Source organism: Pleurodeles waltl, chromosome 6 (genome assembly GCF_031143425.1).
Source record: "Pleurodeles waltl isolate 20211129_DDA chromosome 6, aPleWal1.hap1.20221129, whole genome shotgun sequence".
Taxonomy (NCBI): domain Eukaryota; kingdom Metazoa; phylum Chordata; class Amphibia; order Caudata; family Salamandridae; genus Pleurodeles; species Pleurodeles waltl.
The window spans coordinates 367,522,896-367,546,294 of record NC_090445.1 but is presented as its reverse complement, the minus strand read 5'-3'; the positions used below and the strand labels follow the sequence as shown (position 1 = coordinate 367,546,294).

Below are 23,399 nucleotides of genomic sequence, written 5' to 3'. Positions count from 1 at the left end.
CGTAAATGGGTTGTTTACCCTTCAAGATACGATGTAGAGTCTGTTATGGATGTCTTCTGTCAATGGGAAGCACCGAAACAAAGATACGTTTTTGAGAAAATGTGTGCTTTCCTTTGTGAGGAATTGGAGGATAATGATTTGGAAACAAATCCGCCTGATTTGTGCCGTGTACGGTTTGAGTTTGCAAAGGGCACGATTGTGGGTTCCGATGTTGAGAAAGCAGTTGCGACGTTGTTGTCCTTTAGGAATAAGGATCCTTCTCAGTCATTGTTCGAACATGACTCCTCTGTTAAAAAAAAGGTGCGACAGTACCCAATGAGAGAAGTCCCTCCGGTATGGAAGGACGCCGTTGAGGCTGATGTTGCTAATCAAATTGATGCTGTCCCAGCTCATTTTCAGCGTGTTTGGGTACATGTTCCGTGGAAGCGAGCTGAAGTTTTAGCCCTTAAGCAGACTTTGCCTGATCCCCGTAAAAACCCTGCAGGGTATTATAAGGAATTATCACAGACTGCAGACTCATGCATTATGAATTTAGCCGACTTAGACATGTTATTTGGGAATGTTGTTCCACAGCCTTTGTGGGGATTGATTCGCCATACAGATCATGCGCAAGAGTTAGGTGACTCATGGGCTAATATTAGTGCTGCAAATGATAGACAAGTTGGTGGTGCCAAGCCTGAGCCTTTGGTAGCAGAACTGCCTGCTAGGATCATTACTTACATGAAGACTTTAATGCCTGCGATCCGTGTGAATTGGGATAAACTGTCTGCGTGTAAGCAGAAGAAAGATGAAACAGTGTCTGATTTCTTCACCAGGATTGAGGAAACGTTTATCGACCACAGTGGTCAAGATATGAGTACAGAAGGTGGTCAACGGTTGTTCGTCGACAAGTTTGTGCACAATTTGCTTGCCGAGCTGTGTAAGAAATTGAAGGATTCAGAGAGTTCTTGGGCCGTGTCCTCTTCAGCACAAATATTGGCTACTGCACAGTACTACGAAAATAGGGATAAAGATGAGAAGGATAGAGCAGACAAAAAAACTAAAGAATTAAAGACGAAGGTTCTTTTACAACAGGCGTATCCGCCACGTGGTGGTCAGAGTAACTATCAGCAACCTCAACAGTTCCAGAGAAACTCGCAAAGGTTCGAGTTTTCTCAACCACGTGTTCCTGTAGGTCCCAATCAGTGTTCATATTGTAAAGAAGAGGGTCATTTCAAGTATAGTTGTCCTATTTTGTTACAGCGTACGAATGATGCTTCTGGCGCAAGAGGTCGAGGTGTTCAACAAGTTCCTAGAGGTAGAGGATGTGGAAGTTTCCCCAAGAACACGCGTTCCTTTCCGTCTCAAAACTCAATGAATAGCTTTGACCAGCAACATAACGCGTCTGGTTGGACGGCTCAGTACTATGCTGACGACTACTATACAGAAGATGAGAACCTGGAAGGTAATAATTGCTAGGACAGCCATAGACGGAGAGAGGGAGTTTTTTTAGTTCCAGTAGATCAGAATGTACCTTATGTTAAGGTGATTACATCAGGTGTGTCAGAGCCTTTTCTGTTGGATACTGGTGCTACAAAGAGTTCTATTATGCACTCAAAACTCCCTGGCGCACCTTTGTCTGGCGAGATGAATGTTTCAGTAGGTTTTTCTGGCGCCCCGGTTAGGAACCCGATTTCTAGTCCTATGTCCCTTTCTGTTGGACCTTGTGAATTGGAAGCACCCCTTATTCTGACGACAGGTTGTGGTGAAAACTTGTTAGGATTGGATTCGTTGAAAAGATTGTATGCGACATTATATTGTTCTCCTTCGGGAGTACAACTTACATTGGGTAGGAAGATGGTCTCTCCAATGTATTTGTCGAAGGATAAACTTCCAACCGAATTGTCGTTTCTTCCTGATATCATTTGGGCTACTGGTCCTAATGATGTGGGTCTTTTGGAAATACCGCCTTATGTTGTGACATTGAAAGCCAATGTTAAATTACCACGCATTCAACAATACAAGATCTCTAGTGAAGGTGAAAAGGCGTTGCTAGCGATCATTTATGATTTAATTGAAAAAGATGTAATTGAAGAGACAAGAGGCAACGTTTGTAATAGTCCTGTTCTGCCTGTTTTGAAACGTACTGACCCCTCTAAGCCACCTGTTTACAGGTTCGTGATTGATCTTAGAGAGGTAAATAAAATGGTTGTGCCACAGTTGCCAGTTGTTCCTGATATCACTGCCATATTAACTATGATTCCAGCTTCCGCCACCTGGTTCTCGGTGATTGAGTTAAAGAATGCTTTCTTCAGCATCCCGATTGCCGAGGAGAGCAGGGATATTTTTGGCTTCAGTTTAGGAGGCCGAAGTTTCCGCTTCAAACGCGCTCCTCAACGCTACTGTGAAAGTCCATCAATATATAGTCAGGCTTTAAAAACACAGCTTGATGCAATTGTTTTACCTGACGGTGCTACCCTTATTCAGTACATTGATGATTTGCTAGTCGCTACAGATACTGAAGAGATTTGTAAAGAAGCCACCTTGTTGTTGTTGCGTCATTTGTCTGATTTACATCACAAAGTGTCCCTTTCAAAACTGCAATATTGTCGACAAGAAGTGACCTACTTAGGTCATCTCTTATCGAAGGAGGGAAGGAAACTGACCTCAGAAAGAATTCAGGCAATTGCAAAATTGAGTGTGCCAAGGACACAGAGAGAAGTACGTGCTTTCTTGGGCATTACATCATACTGCAGACAATGGATACCGAATTTTTCTTTGCTGGCCAAACCTTTGGTAGCATTGACCTATAAAGATACACCGAACCCCGTTCCGTGGTCTGAAGATTGTCAGAAAAGTTTTTCCGAATTGCGTAATGCATTGTGTTCGGCTCCTGTGTTGGGTACCCCTGACTACAGTAAGCCCTTTACACTGTATGTCCATGAGAAAGAGGGTTGTGCATTGTCAGTGCTGACACAGTCTTTTGGAGACAAGCAGCGCCCATGCGCATATTTTTCGTCGACTTTGGATCCGGTAGCTAAAGCATTGCCGAGTTGCTTGAGAGCCACAGCGTCAGCAGCTGTTTCTATTCGACAGTCTGCTGGGTTAGTGATGAATAATATGTTGATTGTGATGGTTCCACATGCAGTGGACACGTTGTTAAACAGGACCAAGACACAGCATTTAACTAGTGCTCGATTGTCAGGTTACGAGTTGACACTGTTAGCGAGTCATGTGCACATAAAGAGGTGCAATACGTTGAATCCAGCCACGTTATTGCCGATTTCAGTAGAAACAGATGATGTTGAACAACATGATTGTTTTCTTAGGACAGAAGAAGAAACGAAAGGGAGAGTAGATCTTAAAGATACTCCTCTTGTAACGTGTGATGGTACCTTATGGGTGGATGGTTCATGCTTCAAGCTTCCGAATGGTGATACGACTGCAGCATATGTTGTCACAACTTTGCATACGATTGTTGAAGCTGCACGTATACCACATAATTCAACTCAAGCAGCAGAGCTGATTGCACTTACAATGCGTGTGTGTTATCGAAAGGAATGAAAGTGACCATATATACCGACAGCCAGTATGCGTTTGGTGTGGCCCATAGTTTTGGACGATTGTGGAAAGAACGTGGGTTCCTGACTTCGCATGGAGCTAAAATTCAGCATGGTCAGTTGGTGAATGAGCTTCTTGAGTCACTGACCTTGCCATTACAAGTTGCGATTGTGAAATGCAGTGCACACAAGAAGGTTACTGATGATGCCGGTCGTGGCAATGCATTTGCTGACGAAATCGCAAAAGAAACAGCAAAAGATGTGATGAATCGAATGTATGTTGCAGGCCCCGCAAGATGGGTTGGTGACGTTGGAATGTGTGAAGATACGATAGAGGGTGTGAAGTCTCTTCAAGCTGAAGCTTCAGAGAAAGAGTTGAATGTGTGGAAAGAAAGTACGGGTAAATTGGATGAAAATGGTTGTTGAGTTGACTTGTCAGAACATCAGCGATGGTTGTTACCCGATGCGTATGTGCTTGCAGTGGTGACAATGGCTCATGGAATGGCCCATATCAGTGTGAAAGGGATTTGTAAGTTGTTGGCTCCAGTATGGCAAAATGCTGGAATTCCTAAATGTGCAGAGAATGTGGTCAAGAATTGCATGGTGTGTCTGAAATACAATCCTGGTAGGGGAACCCCAACTCCAGCTGGTAATTTTGCGCCTCCAACGTATCCGTTCGAGGTTTTGCAGCTAGATTTCATCCACATGGAAAGGTGCAACAATCTGAAATACGTACTCGTTGTTGTTTGTGCCTTTTCAAGATGGGTAGAAGCATATCCCTTAAAAGACAACACTGCCTTATCCACAGCTAAAGCCCTTGCCAAAGAATTCTTCCCTAGGTTTGGAATGCCGAGAACGGTCTGGAGTGATAATGGGAGTGAATTTGTGGGTCGAGTGATGAAAAAAAGTATGTGAGGGGCTAGGTATCCAGCAAAAATTCCACGCTGCAAATCACCCCCAATCAGCTGGACTAGTAGAGTGCTATAATGGCACGCTAAAACTGAAGTTGGCAAAGATACAAGCGAGCTCTGGTCTTAAATGGCCTGACGCTCTGCCTTTAGCACTCCTATCAACAAGAATGACTGTGCATTCGCGAGTGGGACTTAGTCCCTATGAAATTGTGTTCGGCCGCCCGGCCAACATATGGGGAGTGCCAAGACCAACAAAATTCAGTGAGATCGAACACCCTGTACTGCTTGATTATTTGTATGAATTGACGGCTAAATTGCGTGTTCTACACCAACAGGTTCACAATACTCTGCCTCAGGTCTCTGAAGCTCCAGGACATCTTATCGATCCTGGATCATGGGTGCTGGTCAAGAACTTCCAGCGGACAAAGAATGACCAGCCCCGTTGGACCGGCCCCCACCTCGTCCTTCTCTCAACAAGATCAGCTGTTCGAGTGGAAGGGAAAAAGAACTGGATCCACGGCGTACACTGCAAGAGGGTCCCTTTTCCTCTACCGTACGACCGGTGGGTCCAGGAGGGGATCGCTGACTCTGAGACTGAGACTGTGCCTCGTTTTTTGCCATTTAGCGATGCACGTGTAAAAGGAACAATTTCTGAACGAGAAAGTGACAATAATTTGCAAGAAGCTGTGCCACCGTCAATTCGATTGAACACTACAGAGCCTGAACTCTTGTTCCAGAACCAGACAGTACCTGGAAAAAGCCGTTATAATTTGAGACCAAGAACTAAGGACAAATCATTTTTTCCCGTTCCTTTGCTATTTTTTTTTAAAGTGCGGCTCTCTCATCTGAGAAACTTTCTTATTTTTGTTTTTTTTTCTTTTCTAACCGCCATCCGGGTTCAGCTGTAGGGTCGTGGTTGCCCAAGTCTTTGGAGTGCAGCTGAAGACGTTAGGTCGACAGTTCTGGTCAGTCTAAGGGAGTTGCCCTGGACTGACAGAAGCATTCCCTAGCATAGAACACCCTACCACCGCGAGCAGCAATTAGAGAGGATGGAGTTTTTCAAGAATGAGAGACCTGCCAAACAGATGGATTTTAAAGCCAGAATGTCTATAATAATGGCAAAGAAACGATTTTTGATATTATGTATTTTTATGTTGCTCAGTGTAATGACGTTTTTAATAGGATATGTTTTATTCTCTTTTCAAGTGACATTTGCACCCATTACACAGCCCATACCTCCTTCTAATGTTTCCTCGCATTCTTTTCATCCCCTGCCTGAACACGAGTCTGCCAGAAGATTAGAATTTGTCAACAATTCATTCATTCAGCTTCTACACCAACACCAATTAGTAGTGAACACAACTAACTATTGGGTGTGTGGTCTTATGCCTCATACTACTGACAAAGGTATCCCTTATCTGGTCCTGCCTTTCAGCCATAATGGTTCTGTGTGGGCATATAGAACGGTGTTCATATACGCGTATGAAGCCAACCCCCTACGTTCTGTGAAAGATAATCCTAAGAATAGTGCTCTAGCTAAGGGTATAGTAGATATGATTAGGGAAGATATTTCCTATGAGACTATCCCGAGAGATGAGACACTAGCATATATTGGATGGAACATAACAGGATATGGAGTTACTCTGAGTGGGAACCAGCGAGCAAAGAGATCCTCCCCGATTTGGATTGTACCCCATCAGGGTCACCTATGTCTGCAAGGTAATGGCAAGAATCCCAGAGCTCAGTTAGGGAAAAGTATCTGCACTGAAACATATGTTTTTGCGTCTCAGACTTCTCCTTCGTTATTAGCAGCTAAGGGTACCTATTTCATCTGCCATAATAGAGCCTATACATGGTTGCCCCCTGACTTCTCAGGCACATGTTTTGTTTCGTTCCTGTTACCTCCCACCTACACGGCCGCGGCAGATTACCATAAGACAAGGATAGTTAGAGGTGTCATAAGTAAAGAAGACACTACAGGACAAGAATTTGGAGATTTCGTAAAGGGTTTTCTGCCGTTTTGGGGTCCTATGGTTAACAGCAGGAACATAAGGCAATTGACAAGGGTGGTTGAATCCACTGTAGTTGAAACTGCCGGTGCCCTTAGTAATTTGACTGCTGAGCTCCAGTCGGATCGCCTTATGACTCTTCAGAACAGGGTCGCATTAGACGTCATACTTGCAGACCGAGGTGGGGTATGTAAAGTGATCCAATCAAGTTGTTGTGTTTTCATCCCAGATAACGCTCCGACAGTCTACCAGGCCATTTCCAAACTGCATAAGATCTCCAAATCTATTCAAGTGGATAAAGGAGATTGGTCATTGATGGGGTGGTTCTGGGAGCTGATATCCGCCTGGGGATGGAAGACTCTGGTAGTCATTGGGATGATCTTAGCCATTCTTTTCCTGTCCTGTTTGTGTGTACAGTGTGCTCCTGCAATATGTGGCCTCTGTGCTACATCGTGTGTAAGGAAACCTGTATCAAAAGACGAGCTAAGTAACAGGATGATGCTACAGCAACATCTCAGCGACTTTATAAATATAGACCTGGACTCAGATTAGCGTGAGTATGGGTTATTGCCTATGTAAGGGCAAAAGGAGGGTCTGTGGCACTGAAAATTCTGGACCCGTGTTATAAACATCATCGTATCACAACGATTTTGGTATCAGCAGACCGAGAATGATTAGAATAGTATGCACAAGCATACGAAATCACCCGAATATCAGAGTTTCCGTCCTGAAACTCTGAGGTTCCATTTAAACGACAGCCATTTTGTGATCGCCCTCACATAGGCCAATGACTAATGCCGAAAACGAGTCTGAAGGACACGTACATCTTTGCTGACTCCTCTGTGACCTGGGCAAGCTGACTCCACTGCCTGAAGCCAAACCTGTTCGGCCAGTTTCATTCCCAGTGGCCGAATGAGATTAGTATCAAGGCACAACACATCATAAAACCTTTAATCACACATAAACCATGCCTAATATTACACACACCTGTCCCTGTTTCTTTCTTTATGACTTGCTTTACAAGGAGGAGGTGCCTGTTTATATTGGGGGTCCGTCGATATCTGATGAAAGTACTGAGCCTTGCCCGGTAATTGATTGAGGGCTGGACAAACTGAAATATGGCTTGTCATCATAACCCTGCTATTTCTTTGTAGTGAAAATATGTGAATGGTCAACTGTAAAATAAGGAATGTTTGCCTAAAGCATAATATTTTGTATAAATGAGAAGGTTAGCTTTGCAAGGAGAACAGTCTCCTGAGAATATACACTGTGTTGTACTTCTAGGATACCTGTTACTGGCTGCAGCCAATAAACAAGATCTTTGACTTCACCAAGAAGACTCTGTGTTTCTGTAGTCTGAAACAGGAAGGACTCGAAGTCTTAGGGTGTGTTCCCTGGCACCACTGGGTTCTGAAAAACCCAGTACTTCACACCCAGACCCAAACCCCTGTACCTCAGCCTATCCGAAGCACACCATCAGACCAGCATGCACACACCTCAACACACAAGGGAAGCTCTGGCAAACATAAGCACCACACATCTCACAGGCACTCACACAAACATCAGACCCCTGTAGACATACCAACATCCACTGCCTCCACTGTGTCCCCCCTCCTCGTCTCCCTCCTCCCTCCCTGTCACGTCTCCACTCACACTTGCATGCACTACATTTTCAGCCACTACGTCCATCACCAGCACACCCATCACCACACACCGCTCACGTGCACTCACCACCCCACTACCATTCACACATCCCCTGTGTCCTCTCCCAGTGTGTCTGTGAGCCCACCTCCCAGGGTACACAAATGCAGTCACACACCCACCCAACAGCCATCCACCTCACAACAGCCTCCAGACCATGCACCTTCACCCAAAGTCAGCAAACGAACACCTCCTACAACCACTACCTCCTCCTCCACTCTCAAACCCCCTCCATCTACCCATCCTAGTGTGTCTAAAAAACTTTTCCTGTCTAACCTTGACCTCTTCCCCTCACCTCCCCTAACCCCTTCAGTCCCCTAGAGCACACCTTTTCAGGTCCCAACCCAGCACCTCAGCCACCACATCAGCGGGAACAGTGGTGCCAGCAGTAACCGGCTTCTGGAGTGCGCCAAGCAGCAGGGCAGCCAGTGTGCCAAGGAGCTAGACCACGGACAGCCCCCCACCTCAGAAGCATAAGAAGTTGGCCACTGCCCGGAGGGAGAAGGGCAAAACACCTGCCACCAAGGGCTCTCCCAGGACTACAGTTCGGAGTGGCAAGACAGTTGCGCCACCATCCAAGGTGGGGAAGGGGCACAGAAAGAAAGGGAAGTCGCCGCCAACCTGCACGGCGGACAAGACCGCCACCAGCACCGCTTCCCAGGACACCGCCGCCAGCAGCACCGCTGCCAAGGACACCGCCACCAGCAGCACCGCCGCCAAGGACACCGCCACCAGCAGCACCGCCGCCAGCAGCACTGCCGCCAAGGACACCGCCGCCAGCAGCACTGCCGCCAAGGACACCGCCGCCAGCAGCACCGCTGCCAAGGACACCGCCGCCACCAGCACTGCTTCCCAGGACACCGCCGCCAGCAGCACTGCTTCCCAGGACACCACCGCCACCAGCACCGTTTCCCAGGACACCGCCGCCAGCAGCACGCTCACTGAGCCACCCACCAGCACCGCAGGCCAATGAGCGCCGCAAGCACCGCCGCTATTGAGGCCGCCACGAGCAGGAGGAAGTACTCCGGGCACCAAGCCACCTCCAGAACCAGTGGAGAAGCACATCCACTACCTCTGTCCTTGGCCGGATTAATCACTCTGGGCACCAAGCCCCCTCCAGAACCAGTGGAGAATCACATCCACTACCTCTGTCCTTGGCAGGATGAAGCACTCTCAGCACAAAGCCCCCTCCAGAACCAGTGGAGACTGTTATCCACTTGTGAGACTGTGGCTTTGCACTCCGCAGGATGAAGCAGTGGGCAACCCACCCACTGTAAAGACTTGTGAGACTGTGGCTTTGCACTCCCCAGGATAAAGCAGTGGGAAAACCAACCCACTTGAGAGACTTGTGAGATTGTGGCTTTGCACTCCACAGGATCAAGCAGTGGGCAAACCACCCACTTGAGAGACTTGTGAGACTGTGGCTTTGCACTCCCCAGGATAAAGCAGTGGGCAAACCACCCACTTGAGAGACTTGTGAGACTGTGGCTTTGCACTCCCCAGGATCAAGCAGTGGGCAAACCACCCACTTGAGAGACTTGTGAGACTGTGGCTTTGCACTCCCCAGGATCAAGCAGTGGGCAAACCACCCACTTGAGAGACTTGTGAGACTGTGGCTTTGCACTCCCCAGGATAATGCAGTGGGCAAACCACCCACTTGAGAGACTTGTGAGACTGTGGCTTTGTACTCCCCAGGATCAAGCAGTGGGCAAACCACCCACTTGAGAGACTTGTGAGACCGCAGTTTTGCACTCCCCAGGATCAAGCAGTGGGCATGGAGCCCCCTTGTGGATCTGGCATTGTGTACTCATCCGGCTGTGGGCCCCCCCTTCCCTTCCCCCTGAGGTGCCTGTTGTATTTCTATCTGATGCCCCTGCAGTGTTCTCTCCGTTTTGGGCCCAGTGGTCCACGGACTATAAATGGTGCAGTACCTGGACTTGAATTCTTGGTGTATATATTTGTTAATAGTGTATATATATTTTTGAGTACTGGATTTTAATTGATTACAATCGTTACAATCATTTCCTTTTGTCTTTGCATTCTTCCGGGGGGGGGGGGTGTAACTGTAATGTATCGACTTGTATTTGTGTGTGAGTTGTAGTGGGTGAGGGTGGGGGTGTTGCGTGTGTGTGTCACTCTCTTTTCCCTCCCCCCTTCCCTGTGTCATACATGCAGTACTCACCGTTGTCTTTGCCGCCGGCATTCGTGCTCCTGGTAGAGCAGCAGGAAGACAAAGGCAGGTAGACTATGGAGTTCGGGCTCCATGGCGTCCTGGTTCCTCGTGGGGTGTGTAGAGGTGAGCGTTTTCCCTTCCAAGGCCTGTTTCCGCTGTGTTTTTGTTCGCATGAATCCGCACCGGAAAAGGTGGCGGATTGGCCTGTTGTAATACTGTGGGCGGTACATTGTCTTCCGCCTGTCTGTTGGCGGTTACCGCCGCAGTGTTTCTTTCTACCGCTGCGGGGGTCGGAGTGTTAAAGTGGCTGCCTATGTTGGCGGTTTCCGCCATGGTCGTGATTCCATTTTCTTTTACCGCCGGCCTGTTGGCGGTTTTACTGCCGCTTTAACACCGACTGCCAGGGTTGTAATGAGGGCCTACATGTACCCCTGTTTGTTGGAACCCGAGGGGGCCCTCACCGACTCCCCTGGGCCTGAGGGCACAGAGGGTGGGTCAGTCTACCCAAATATGAGGCACATGGCCTCATAAACTCCTTAACTTGGGCAGGGGTGGCGCCAGCTCCCGGAAAGTCAGAGAGCCGCGGCATGGACCCAGATGGAGGCTCCGAAGACGGAGGTCTAGAGCGTCAATGTTCTTCCAGCTTCACGTTGTCCAAGCGATGGGGTGAAGTTGAAGAATGTTTGGCCTTCTTTGACTTCTCTTTTTCTGACCCAAGTGTCCAGATGACTTGGACGATGAAGAGTGGTGATGACCCTGTGATCGGTCTCCTGACCTTCCTCTCGAATGAGACCGCGAATGACGCGGAGTTGAGTATCGGGACACCATGAGCTTTAGGGACTGCTCCCTCAAAGCCTTTGGCTTCATGGCCCGACACTAGGAGCACAACTTCGGGTCATGGTAGAACTCCAGAGGCACAGGAGGTGTGGATCTGTCACCGACATCAGTCGGTGACAGGAGTTGCAGGGCTTGAAATCGGTCTTACGGGACATCTCTTGATGCATCGAAAACTCATCAAAAACAACAAAAGTGTTGCAGTTAGTCAACAAAAGACTTAGATAGCTCTCTCTGGATCTGCGCGTAGGCTGGCACAGAAAGAAAAGAACTGATGTCAGCTTGCCGGGGTGATGCCTATACACGGCCGCGACATCATCACAGTGACCACGACACCAACGACGCCAGCAAAGTCGACCGATGCCACTTTGCGGCACACCAGGGATACTGCTTGAAGAAAAATCTCCGGATCAAGTCTGACACCTGGGGGAAATTCTAAGGTCAGGAATCTGCAACTAGAAGTCTCTACCAGATAGCAGCCCAAATAATCCTCTCATTTTCACAATAGAATTTGGCTACAAATCTCATTGTTTCAAGTCCCACATTCCCTTTTTGGTATTTAGCACTTTGTTTTGTAGCAAGGCCATGTACAAATAAGCTGCACATTTGTAACTAATTTTTTCAATATTCTTAAAGTCCCCTATTCTTTAAAAAATGTAAAAACATTTTTTTATTTTCTAATGTATTCATTGTTATCACTGCAGTTTCATTTGTGTTGCAGAATATTTCCAAATGTAATGTTATTTTTCTAACTTTAAGGGGTATCCAGACTTGTCATGCAAAATACTATTGCAAGCGATTTCCTTCCTAGATGAACAACTTAAGAGTTTTTAGTTCTTTGATATATAGTCAAATGTCCAAGGCTGTAATCTTAGTCTTGTCAAACTCAGTGGTCAATTCTATGTTCTTATCATTGTTGTTGCGAAAGGAATGGTATTCCTTTAGGGCTGCTTCTGATCCGTCCATTTCACTAGTATGCTGTCAATATATCACACACACAAAACAACATTAGTATATCCTTTTAATAAGGTTTCATGGCTGGCATGCTCCATCTCATACCAACCCATAAAAAGTTCAGAGTACGAGTGAGCAAACCAGGCAGTCCTGGCCTTCCGATAGTCCACATAATACGTAACCACAGATAATTATTGCATAGCTCCTTGACCATCCAACTAAGAGTTAAAAATGATGACATTCCCACCCTTGCTTGCCTGTTTTATGATTATTGAAGGATCATTGTGGAAAGATCAAAGTGAATTTCTCTCTTTAATCTTTAGAAATAGAGTAATTGTATATGTTAATCTATATCATGCCGAAGTTTTTTTTATTTGAAAATGTGCTCCCCTAATAGTTTATTGTGTAAACCAGCAGGGTTACCTAGCTTGGAGAGTTTGAGCATGAATGCAGAGCCTAAATTCTGGTACCCCATCCTTTGTGGCTAACACTGGTCATATCTGTCCATCTAAATCAATAAAAGTATGTTAGGCACGCTCCAACATACCTATTATGATTATATTGCTAAGGAGGATCTACAGGAGTGTATTAGATAGCAAGTAAAATCTAGTAGTGTCCTCTGAATCATATCTATACATTAATAAACAACTGTAGTAGTTTATACTTTTGTCTGCCCCTGTAATGACTTTTAGGTCTGCCCCTATTTGCAGGAACCCCCTTCAAGTTATTTGTGCACTAACGGCAAGATGTATGTCCTTGGGTATCTCTACTTTAGTATCCATTATAATTAAAGACTCTGGTACTAGTACTCCTGATATCATACAGCTATACCTGATTGTCTCCTCTGCTTTAGACATCCAACTCCTCAAACACTGCCTGTGCATCACCCAGACATGGATTTCCAATGTCTACCTTAAGCTCAACCCAACAAAGGCAGACTTCCAAACAAGAAACAGTACAAACCTGGCTCAATCACATGAATATTGATAGTTTTAAAACTCCACTTTTACTGAATGCCAGGCCACTTGAATTCATCCTGGTATTTAACCTTCGCCTCAGTCTCAAGGAGCACATTGCCAAAAAAACAAGATGGCCTGGTATAAATTCCCTTTTCTAAAGAAAGTGAAACTGTTCCTTCCACAAAGCAACATAAGAACTGCTGTTCAAGCCCTCTTACTCTTAAATGTGGATGATGGTAACCCCTACTCCATGGCCTCTTGGACACCACATTGAAACTTAGCCAGACTCCACAATTGCGCCCCGTAAGAGCATCCTATATGTTACTGCATGTCTCATTCAGGGCTTGAAGATATATGATCAAATCTGCTTCCATTCAGGAAAGAGCTGAATACGCAGCCCTTTAAAGTACACATTCACAATACATTGGTGGTCCACAAACCACCTACCTCTTCTATCACTCATTAACTTTATTTTAGACTACCATGTACAGCTCTCCACTGCCTTTTGGCTAGGTTTGCACTATAGAAATACCACACACATGCTCGCATATATACATATTAGCGTACCGTTTTCAACCTGAATCCTGTTTTGGGGCAAGTAGCACCGTTTGGATGATGTCCATTTTTGATGGTATATTTTACTCTAGAATGTGCTGTATTTGATCATTTCCTGCAGAGCAGAATTTAGAATGGCAGATTCAAGTGTTTCTTTTCTTTCTGCTCCCTTTAATTAGGTACCAGGCATGTCGTTTCACCGCTTTCACAGAAAGTAAGTATTCTATTTCACTGACGTCTAGAGGAAACGCAAAGTATATTAATTGAAATAGTATATGTGTGTTTTTTACGTGTTTTCCACATATATTGTGACCATATAATCGTTAGAAATAGATGCGGCTAATTGCACTCTTCAAAACTGTCTTTGCTGCCTCAAACATTTCACAGTCATCCCCTTGAGTTGCATCTTTTAAAGCAAAATATGAAAATCGTAGGTCAGTGCACCTTACAGATATACGATCATCTCGTTTTGAGGCACCTTCCATGACCAGTAACAAGCTCTGCCGAAACTCCATAGAGTTCAATTTTAATACTATCCCATTTGCAATTAAATCAGTTTGTCTATCCCTGAAGCTTATCTACCTGGCATTTTTGAAGACCTTTTAATAAACCCCTTCCCTAAAAGGACCAATCTTTCAACTTCCAACTTTCTACTAGTACCCAAGCTCCTATACTACCTAATCTGCTTGAAAAAAGTGAATTGTCAACAAATTCAGCCTTTTCTAGACTCAAGCTAAATAATGGTTCTGGATAATTGGATAAGGGCAGGCCATGGAACTAAGATTGGCTTAGTAAGATTCTGGGAAGAAGCTGAAAACTTCTATGGATGGCAGTTCTTCAGACCAGCACCTAAAGTGCCAGTCAGGTAGCGTACTCCCAACCTGTCAGTCTGTCACTGTCGGAAACTGGCCCTTTATGTGGTATGTGAATACTGTGTAAAGGGTCCAGGGGTTCCCCGGTGAGTGGTTAGGGCTTGCTAGACAATCCCCAACCTCTATTTAGGGGTAGTGTGGTCAAGCAGCCTTAGGCTTAACACAGAGGAGGGTTTTGGGGGAAAAAGGCTGCAGGTTCTGGCCAGGATGGCAGTCGAGGTTAGCTAACATGTAGGTTACAAACGTGGGGTCCTGAGGGACATAGGTGCACATTTGGTCCTCTGCTCTACGGGTCGGGGGCAACAGGTGCAGAGGTGCCCTTTGGTGTCAGGCTTCTGTGTCCAGGAGTACTCGCATTTAGGGGTCCTGTGGTCTGAGGCTGCAGGCATCATCAGGGGGCCCAGGAGGGGTGATACCACAGTGGATTCGAGCTCAGGAGAGCTGGGGGACTTCGTTGACACCAGGGCCCTGCTTCAACTCGGGCTGGAGGTGACGGGTCCAGTGGCTGTTTTACGTGTCGGGTTTCTCTCACCACATTTGCCGCGTGGTGATTGGACCTGCGTGCAGAGGCTGCAGGTAGCTCTGGGCAGTCTAGGAGGGTGTCAAAGACAGTGGGTGAGGCTGTGACTTGAGGTGTTAGATGTTGGCAGTTCCAGAGGCTTAAGAGTCTCTTCTTTGGAGGTTTTTGGAGAACAGGGCTGCGATTCACAGGAGGTCTTGAGTCTTTAGTGAAGGCAGGCAGTCCTCCCTGGTTTTTGGATTCACCGCTGCAGCACTAGTTGGCTTTAGTGCAGATTTTGTCAAGGGATGCAACAGGCCGGCGGGGTTGGTACCAGGTCAGCTGCTTTTTTTTCTCCTGTTCTGCTGTCATGTCTCTTCAGTGTCCTTTGTCCTCTCAGGTCATCAGGATCTGCTTCCCTGGTGCCTGGGGATCCGCTAAATATAGATTTTAGGGCTGTTAGAGGTGTGTAGGGTAGTAGCCAATGGGCTAATGACCCTTGGTGTCACTAAGCCCCCTATATGACCTCTTCATGTGGGGTGGGAAGTGGGCATAATCCTGTCCCAGAATTCCTAAGTATACCATCACCAAGATGGCTAATTCTGAAAATTTGTGGGCACCTCACAGTAGCCTACCCAGGGGGTGGCATGTCTAACTGCCTAGCTACATATATTGCATGCAATGTAAGGGGACATGGCACACAGGCTGTGTGCCATGCATGTTTTCACTTTTGTCTGCACCAAGACACGCAGCCTGCAATGGTAGCCTGTCATGTGCTTGGTGAGGGGCCCCTTAGGGTGGCATAATTCATGCTGCAGCCCTTAGGTGTCCTCTTTAGTACCCCAGGCCCTAGGTACCAGGGATACCATTTACTAGAGACTTACAGAGAGTGCTAAAGGTTTAGCCAACTGGGGAAACACACTCTCCCACAGTTAGTCAGATTTTGGCAGAAGAAAATGGTCAATTCAACACCCACCGTATTGCTTAACAGGGACAAAGGGGGGGACACATCAGCCATGAAGTTTGGCCTGAAACATTGTGTTTTTGGCTCAGCAGGGACACGTCTGTGCTCACCACATTATGTCGAATAGAGAAAAGGAACATATGTTTGGTCCACCACATTGCGTATCAGAAATAGACAGAATCCACAAATGAATCGAGCTTGCCCTAAGGTGACAGGAGGGAGTCATGGCACGCTAATGGGGTATTTATGTGTTTGGGGGTGCATAAAACCTGCAGTACATCAAAAGTTCTTCCTCCCTGCAGTCCTGTGTTTTTCCGGTTCCTTTCAGAGGTGAAGTATCAGCTTACTGGCTACCAGTCACTGGGTCCACCTACTGTTAATCGTTTGAGGTGGGTCATCCATGATAGTGCTGCCAGGTTTACCGCTTCGGGCGGCCTGTGTTCGCCATTAGTGGCACAGTGGACGCAGGGAAAATCATCAATTCCCCACAGAGAGAGGGAAATTCCCTGCATGTTAATGCCATTTTTTAAATTTGCAGAAATAAGTCCCCACTTTAGGGTTTGTGTCTGTCAAACCAAAAATAATGCCAGCTGGCTGGTGGCCGGCTGACATTGCAGTTTTACTGAACGTCCTTCTGTTAGTCAGCAAAATGTCCCTTGCTGGCTTTAGGGGAACGTTTAAGTATGGCATGTAGTCATCTGCCGTGAGCCAGAGTCAGACTGGTTGTCCACCTATTAACCACTCGATTAATCCCTAAGTCTTATCCACTTCATGACATGAGATAATGATCCATGCAGCCTTTTGATTTTCAAGGTGTCACAGATTGAAGTGTATGATGCATCATCAAGCCTGTCCACAATGGATGGCGAAGTGAAAAAACGGGGTGACTCGTGGCGTGACCATGCACACTTATGCCACGTGAATGCAAATCAACTCGGCTCTTTGGGGTCAAGTGAGTGTATTCACTGCTATTAGGTATAAAAACAAATGGAATTTACAGTCCATCAAGCCTTCTCAAACTACATGGTGGTCCACCAAAACACAAAGGGGCAGTGTGCCGTCAGGTTGACTGGGTTAAATTTGGTCTAATTTGTTGATGCTGATTACTGCTCTGTCCCTTTGCTCCTGGACAGTTTCTTTGCTCCGCACCTATGCTGTCTTGTTCCATCCTCCCCGAAAACTGCTTGGCTTCATACCTTACTTTGGTATATTACTCGTAATCAGATGAAATCACCTTTTCCGGAGCACTGCTGACTGTGTTCTTTGGCTTTACGACAGTATTGTTTTGTTACTGGTTCATCATAGGAAACAACTAGGTTCATAATCTATAACTGTTCTGCCTTATCTCTCACGCTACCCTTTTACCTCTTCTGAAATGCCATTTCATGCTCCAGCTCATATATTATGCCACCTCACCCCTGGCAACTTTAATGCGTGTTCTATTCTTCCTTGAGTCCTTCCTCTTACTTGTATGTATTGCTTTCTTAGTTTGGCCATCCTTGCCTTTCTTCTAGTTCTGCCACCTTTTTGTTTTCCCATGCCTTCCAAGCCTTCCTTCTTATCATGTGATAGAACATGAGCCACCCCATTATAGGCACTGGATCTCTGAACTGTAAGTTTTAGGCCCATTTTACTCAGAGTGCAGGGACTCGGGACATTCTCAGCAGCACATCTCTGTTTGTAGGCCAAGCTCAGGCACCGTTCGATTATTTATAGAGTACATGTTATACGTCTACAAATCCCTACCTACACTTGGATGTTGTTTGAAAATACACAAGACTTTAATGCATTTTTCTTTTTTCACAGCAGGATTATGGATATGCAAAAACATTGATACCCTTGTACTCCCCGCCACCATTGAAGCCAGAGGAACACATGTATGCAGAAATAGTTGGCCATGAACTTTTACCTATGGTATATGCCACAGTGGATCGTCCAGGCTCCAGCCTGGTCTTTTCAGCGGAAGGTGTCCCTCGGAGTACCCCCTTGTGTTCTGCAATGGTCACCCTAATGTCCACGTATTCAACTGTGCAAGCACCATGTCCTGTTCCTCCTTGTTCAAAAGATTGGTCACCGGGCTCCTGATTTCTGACCAAGCATGCTCTCCAGTGTTTTCACTATGATCTGCACTAGCGTATTCAGTAATGGATACTCCTTGGCCAGTACCACATGCTCAATGCTCAAGGCCTCTTTAACTACACCTACATATGTAACAATTAAGCCTCCTGGCCGAGTACAACAGTACTGGTCGGTTAGCGCCCTCCTTCTGCTCCACTGTAGTTGATAAATAAACTCTGATGTCCCCTTTCCATGTCCAAATTGACAATTCATGATCCAGGAGTCAAATATGAAACCAACATCAAAATATATGTGCTAGTCATGAAAAGTGGGTAGTAAAGTCTGGACTGACTGAGCCACGTTGTTCGTGTTTGGGACAACATGCAGCTAGTTTAGGATACAGAAATTCCGTAGTGTTATACTTTGAATTGCTTTTGCTCAGAGATATCATTCCGAAATGTGAAATGAGCTGTTGATGTGTTGGAAATGTGCCATCCCACTTTTCTCCTGTGCAACTGGTTGGTCACACAGTATCTACGAGTGAATAAGAACATGACCAATTCCAGGAAGCAAAGAAATACACCTGGAAAATGTGGATGTTGATTGAAAAAATGAATTGAGGTCAAGGACAGACTGGCCGCTCTGCACACTCTCTGGCATTTCAGTCTAGGAGGTTGCCTTCAGAGCAGAATGTTTTGTCATGATTCAAGTACACACCCATGTCCCCTTTTTAGTCACGGCTTCCAGCAGTGTGTGGCTAGTATGCACATTTATGGCAGGACTGATTTTTTTCCAGCCTGGCCTGACAGAGGTCTCACTTTTGAAGTGCCCTAATCCAACATCTCATCTTCATCTAGTTTTGGCTTTTCAACCATCAGTGTCCTACATAGTGTGGCTTAGAGGCCAGTATTTATAATGAGAAGAGCCAGTCTTCAAAGCAGAATGTTAAAAAGCCACACTGAGTGAAGGTGTCTTACGTGGCATTGTGGCACTTGGTAGCCAAACAGGCGCATTTCAGCTGAACTGTAGACCTCTTTCAGCAGTCTTTTATCACAAACATGTGTTTCCGTTTAATTTCAACTGATATTCTTGCTAGTATCTTCAGGGTTTACAAAGTGGGGATAAAGGCTTTGGTCTGGGATTTTAGCTTGCAGGTCACTGGTGGGATTTATTCTGCCTGATTCCTCTGTGTCTGGCTATTGGGCCTCCCGGTGAGCAGGATCTCTGGTTTCTCTGCTCAACGGTTTTATCGATAAAAGCTGAAGGTCCTAAACGCACATGCGGTGACTGATGGGTGGAAGGGGACGCCAGTTCAATGGACCACTCCTCTCATGTTGAACAGAGATTTTAAAAGATCTGGATTCTAAAGCATATTCCTGAATGAAAAAAGACAGAAAAATAGCCAAGACAATCAGACTCTTTTTCTGGCGCCCTGTTGAGGGTGAGAGATTATAAATGTTCCTTTTACTAAGCAGAATATTATTTTAAATGGCGTTTATTAAGAAACCTGTGCGATGACACACTTTTTTTCTCTAATTTGTAACAATAATCCTTTACTCCCTAGAAAATCGAACTTGCTATTTAGAAACAGTCTGATTGTGGCCCTCTCCCAAACACGAAGCATTTTGCTGGGCTTCCGGTTCAATGGCTGCCACTTTTTGGTTTCACAAAATCACTCACATTCTAGTCTCCTATACAGCCACCATATTTGTGTATGGTCACTAGCCACTCTCTGAAGCCTCCCGAGTCGAGGTTCTGATTAGGTTCCCTGAATGACTGTGATCTTTCAGCCTCGTGTTTATCGACATCTTTAGGCATAGGCGCTGGAGGTAAGGGTACTGGGGGTGCTACATTAACCCAACATAGCAATGCTGAGTTCAGAAAGTGATTGAATAATAAAGATGTCTGTAAGTTTAGTTGTATCTTGTCACATTAGCTGTGCTTTTAAGGACACTGAACAAATGTTTTCTGTCTTCTGACAAATTGCTGCTTACTCCTTTAACGTGGAGATTAGTTTACTTTTCTCTGACTTTAGAATGAGAGGATTTTGTTAAGTAAACTACGTGACAGTCTTGCTGGGGTAAAGGGTGTATGAAAGGGCCCGTAGGCAGGGTCGGACTGAGGGCAAAAATAGATCCCAAAAAAGCGACCCACATTTGCAGATGGTGACTGTGCAAAACATTACTTCTATGGGGGGACCAATTTTGGGAGACATTTGCACTAAAATAGGTGTAAGCTTGTAAGGGGAGTACCTTTGGTCAAGATTGAAAATGCACTTATCACACCGAAACTCACAGATCACATGACGTTCATGTTTCAAATCTCCATCCCGCCCTTATTTCCTTGGATCTGCTGCTCAGCCGTACTCACCCTGAGATCCAGGAATGCCCCTATCACCATCATCCTTTCCACAGACCATGCTGACCCTCGGGTCTGGAGATTTGCATTCCTCAGGACCCCTGGAGCCTTGCTTCGTATTCATACCCTGTTTATTTTGCTCATCAGTTGGTCCTCAAACTACCCACTCAGGATCAGTAAGGGCATTTCTACCCTGAGGTCCCCAAAGGCTCATTTTCACTCTCAAATTACAATGGAATAATTTTTGCCCTGTAGTCTCCCATAATCCTTGCTCACCATTTTTTTTGCACCACTTAGACTCCCTTACCCCCACCATGAGCAGGGTAGGGGCAATAGAGTCAACATTTTTGACGCTATTGATGCACTGTGCAGGATTAGCACCAGAAATATGGTACATTGGGGCCCATTGAAAACAATAGTATGTCCCCTTTTAACACCTGCTCTGTGCAGATGTTAAAAATAGCCACTAGAAATGGCACAGTGAATCTCTAAGATTCCACTGTGCCACTGTTGCTGCCTCCCTAATTGGGGAATGCCCTGTTGCATACATTATGCCTGGCCCAGGCATAGTGTGGCGCAAGGGATTACAAAGTGGCGCAATGCGTGCATTGCGCCACTTTGTACATATGGTGTGGCAAATTTGGCCTCATCTGGCCACATTAGCGTAATAAAAAATGATGTTACTGTGACTCAAGGAGGCGCTAGGCCTTCTTAAATCTGGACCATAGTTCCATAAATAAATCTTTACATTTTGCTTTACACTTTGACTCATTATATAACTGACAATACAATGTAATTCAATTCAGTAAAAAAGGAAATAAAATATACCTTTAAAAAAATGAAAAAAATCATATTTACAAGATAACATTAGAGTTATAGGTCTAAAGTACATTGAGTAAACCTTTATGATTGGAAGTGACTTAACTCAGAAACTCACATGACAAAGGAAAAATGTATCCAATGCTTAAGAGTTACTAAAAGTTCCCAAACACTGTCTTTTAGTTGTTGCTACACTGCATTTGTATGGATAGTTTGATTAATGTTCTTTGCTAGTTCACTTGAAAATAACAATGTTGCAGACACATTGTTAAGTTTTCATCCTCATTGTAGGCATTTTACATTTTCTTAAAAACCTTAAGAGAGGCCCCAGTATGCTCATGGGCTGGGTATAGGTGGCAAAGCCAAAAACAAGACCAAGTGTGTTGCCTTTGCCAACCACTTTTAAAATTCAAACTGAGGCAATTAAACCAGTTTGTGAATTTTAAAATGTTTTTTGGCTATTTTAGCCATATTTTAGACATGATATTTTAGCAAACTAGGCCTCCCGTAGTGCACTTGAGTCCAGTTACATTTTATTTCAGCATCCCTTTATTTCTATAGCAATAGCCACATTTGCAGTGTTGTTTTTATTTTTCTCTAGCTAATTTTTCTTTCGTCTAGGAAAGCATTACGTTCTCAGTAGGACATTTATTTCACTTTTTGCTTTCTTCAAGGCTGCAGTAAGATAGGATTGCCAGCAAAAATGGTACACTGTGTCTCCAAAATTCACACAAACATACAAATTTATACGTGGGCATCATTTCTTACAATGTCAACTGTTTTATTATAAAACACCCCTTTGTCCCATACACGTGAGTTTCCAGCCAGATGAATACGAATGTATGCTGATTGCTGATTGCCTTCGCCATAGCTGCTTGCTTAGACTGCCAAACCCTTGGCCCACATGGGGACGGTGTCTCTCTAGACTACAGGCTTCCTTGCTCAGGTATGGGGTATGATGTTTTCCCAGGGAGAAACCTGAAGGGCGGATTAGGCTTATTATGCTGTGCTCTAACATAGATTAGGTAGGAGAACTATATATCACTCCTAGTGACAGTAGGGTGGAACTGTTTTTGTGTTTCACATTCCTTGCCACCCTTTTGCTTTTATTGTGTTTTATCATCCTAGTTATTGCAATACATGCCATTTTATCTAAGATGTGGTTACTTCAATAAACTCTTATTGAACCATATTCTGCCTCTGCTTGTCTTTGCCTGTGTGAGACTAATGTAACTTAGAGAAAGGGACGAGATCTAATCGACCACGATTCCCGTGCGGAGTCTTTCTTGTCATGCGCCCGGGTGCCCTTGGGTGGAGATGAGGTGCTGCTAGTTAGCCGAAAAACCCAGATTGGGGCGACAGGCATCACATGGTGTGGAATTATACTTAGTACCCCACAATCTATGCGATCCTGCCACCCAAATCCAGTAGCCTCTTTAGGATAATGAGAACCTATGTGACATGGCACTGCCAACGTTTGCTCAGGCACTAATTTTCGGATCCTCCTAAGTATTGAGGTGTCTTTTGCCTTTAGTGAGACTTGAGACGGAGACGTCTGTGGTACTGAGGATTTCCTCCTCAGCTAAGTAGCTAGTAAAATGGAGTGTATCAATTTCCAAACCTATCTACAATAATTAATGCATGGCAATTAAAGACATTCAGAGGTTAACACCAGGGAGCACTATACCTCTGATCATAACTTAATTCTGCTTTAGCAGCTCCTTGGCTTTTAAAATCCATTTCTTTCAGCTTCCTTACAAACTGCCATTCTGTAAGAGTCCGATTTGCCATCCTCTCTTTAGCTTAAGAGAAGAATCCTCAGTTCTGCCTGTTCATGGTGCATCTTGCTTGAGGAACCTGTTGAAGAGCAGAGCCTGTAGAAACCAATCACTGTTGTCTTCCAGTTGTGAATACCAGTGATTTAAATTGAGCCAGTGGATGCTGGTAGTGGGCATTAGGACTTCCTTTTAATCATTGACTTTTCCTGAGGTCATGAGAAAAAAAGCCATAAAAGAAAACCTGACTAAGGAAGCTAAGCATAGGAACACAGTGACAAACCAGGAAATCAGGGATGAAAAACCACTTGTAGGAGTGAGATAAAGAGACAAGAAATGTGGAATGGTGGAAGAGGCATGAAGTGTATTCAGATATAGGTAGCCTTGGCAAATGGCCACTTCAGCATTCAGAACCACCA

At 45.3% G+C, this 23,399-nt stretch overlaps 1 protein-coding gene across 1 annotated transcript in view; it reads left to right on the top strand.

The window, feature by feature from the left end:
- Positions 1-20,782, top strand: part of LOC138301935 (uncharacterized) — a 51,911-nt gene extending 31,129 nt beyond the window's left edge. Inside the window, exons 3-4 of the mRNA XM_069242388.1 lie at positions 13,815-13,849; positions 17,777-20,782. Coding sequence (XP_069098489.1) covers positions 13,815-13,849; positions 17,777-18,055 — 314 coding nt within the window. The 3' untranslated portion in view covers positions 18,056-20,782. The remainder of the gene's footprint in view (positions 1-13,814; positions 13,850-17,776) is intronic.
- The last annotated feature ends 2,617 nt before the right edge of the window (positions 20,783-23,399 follow it).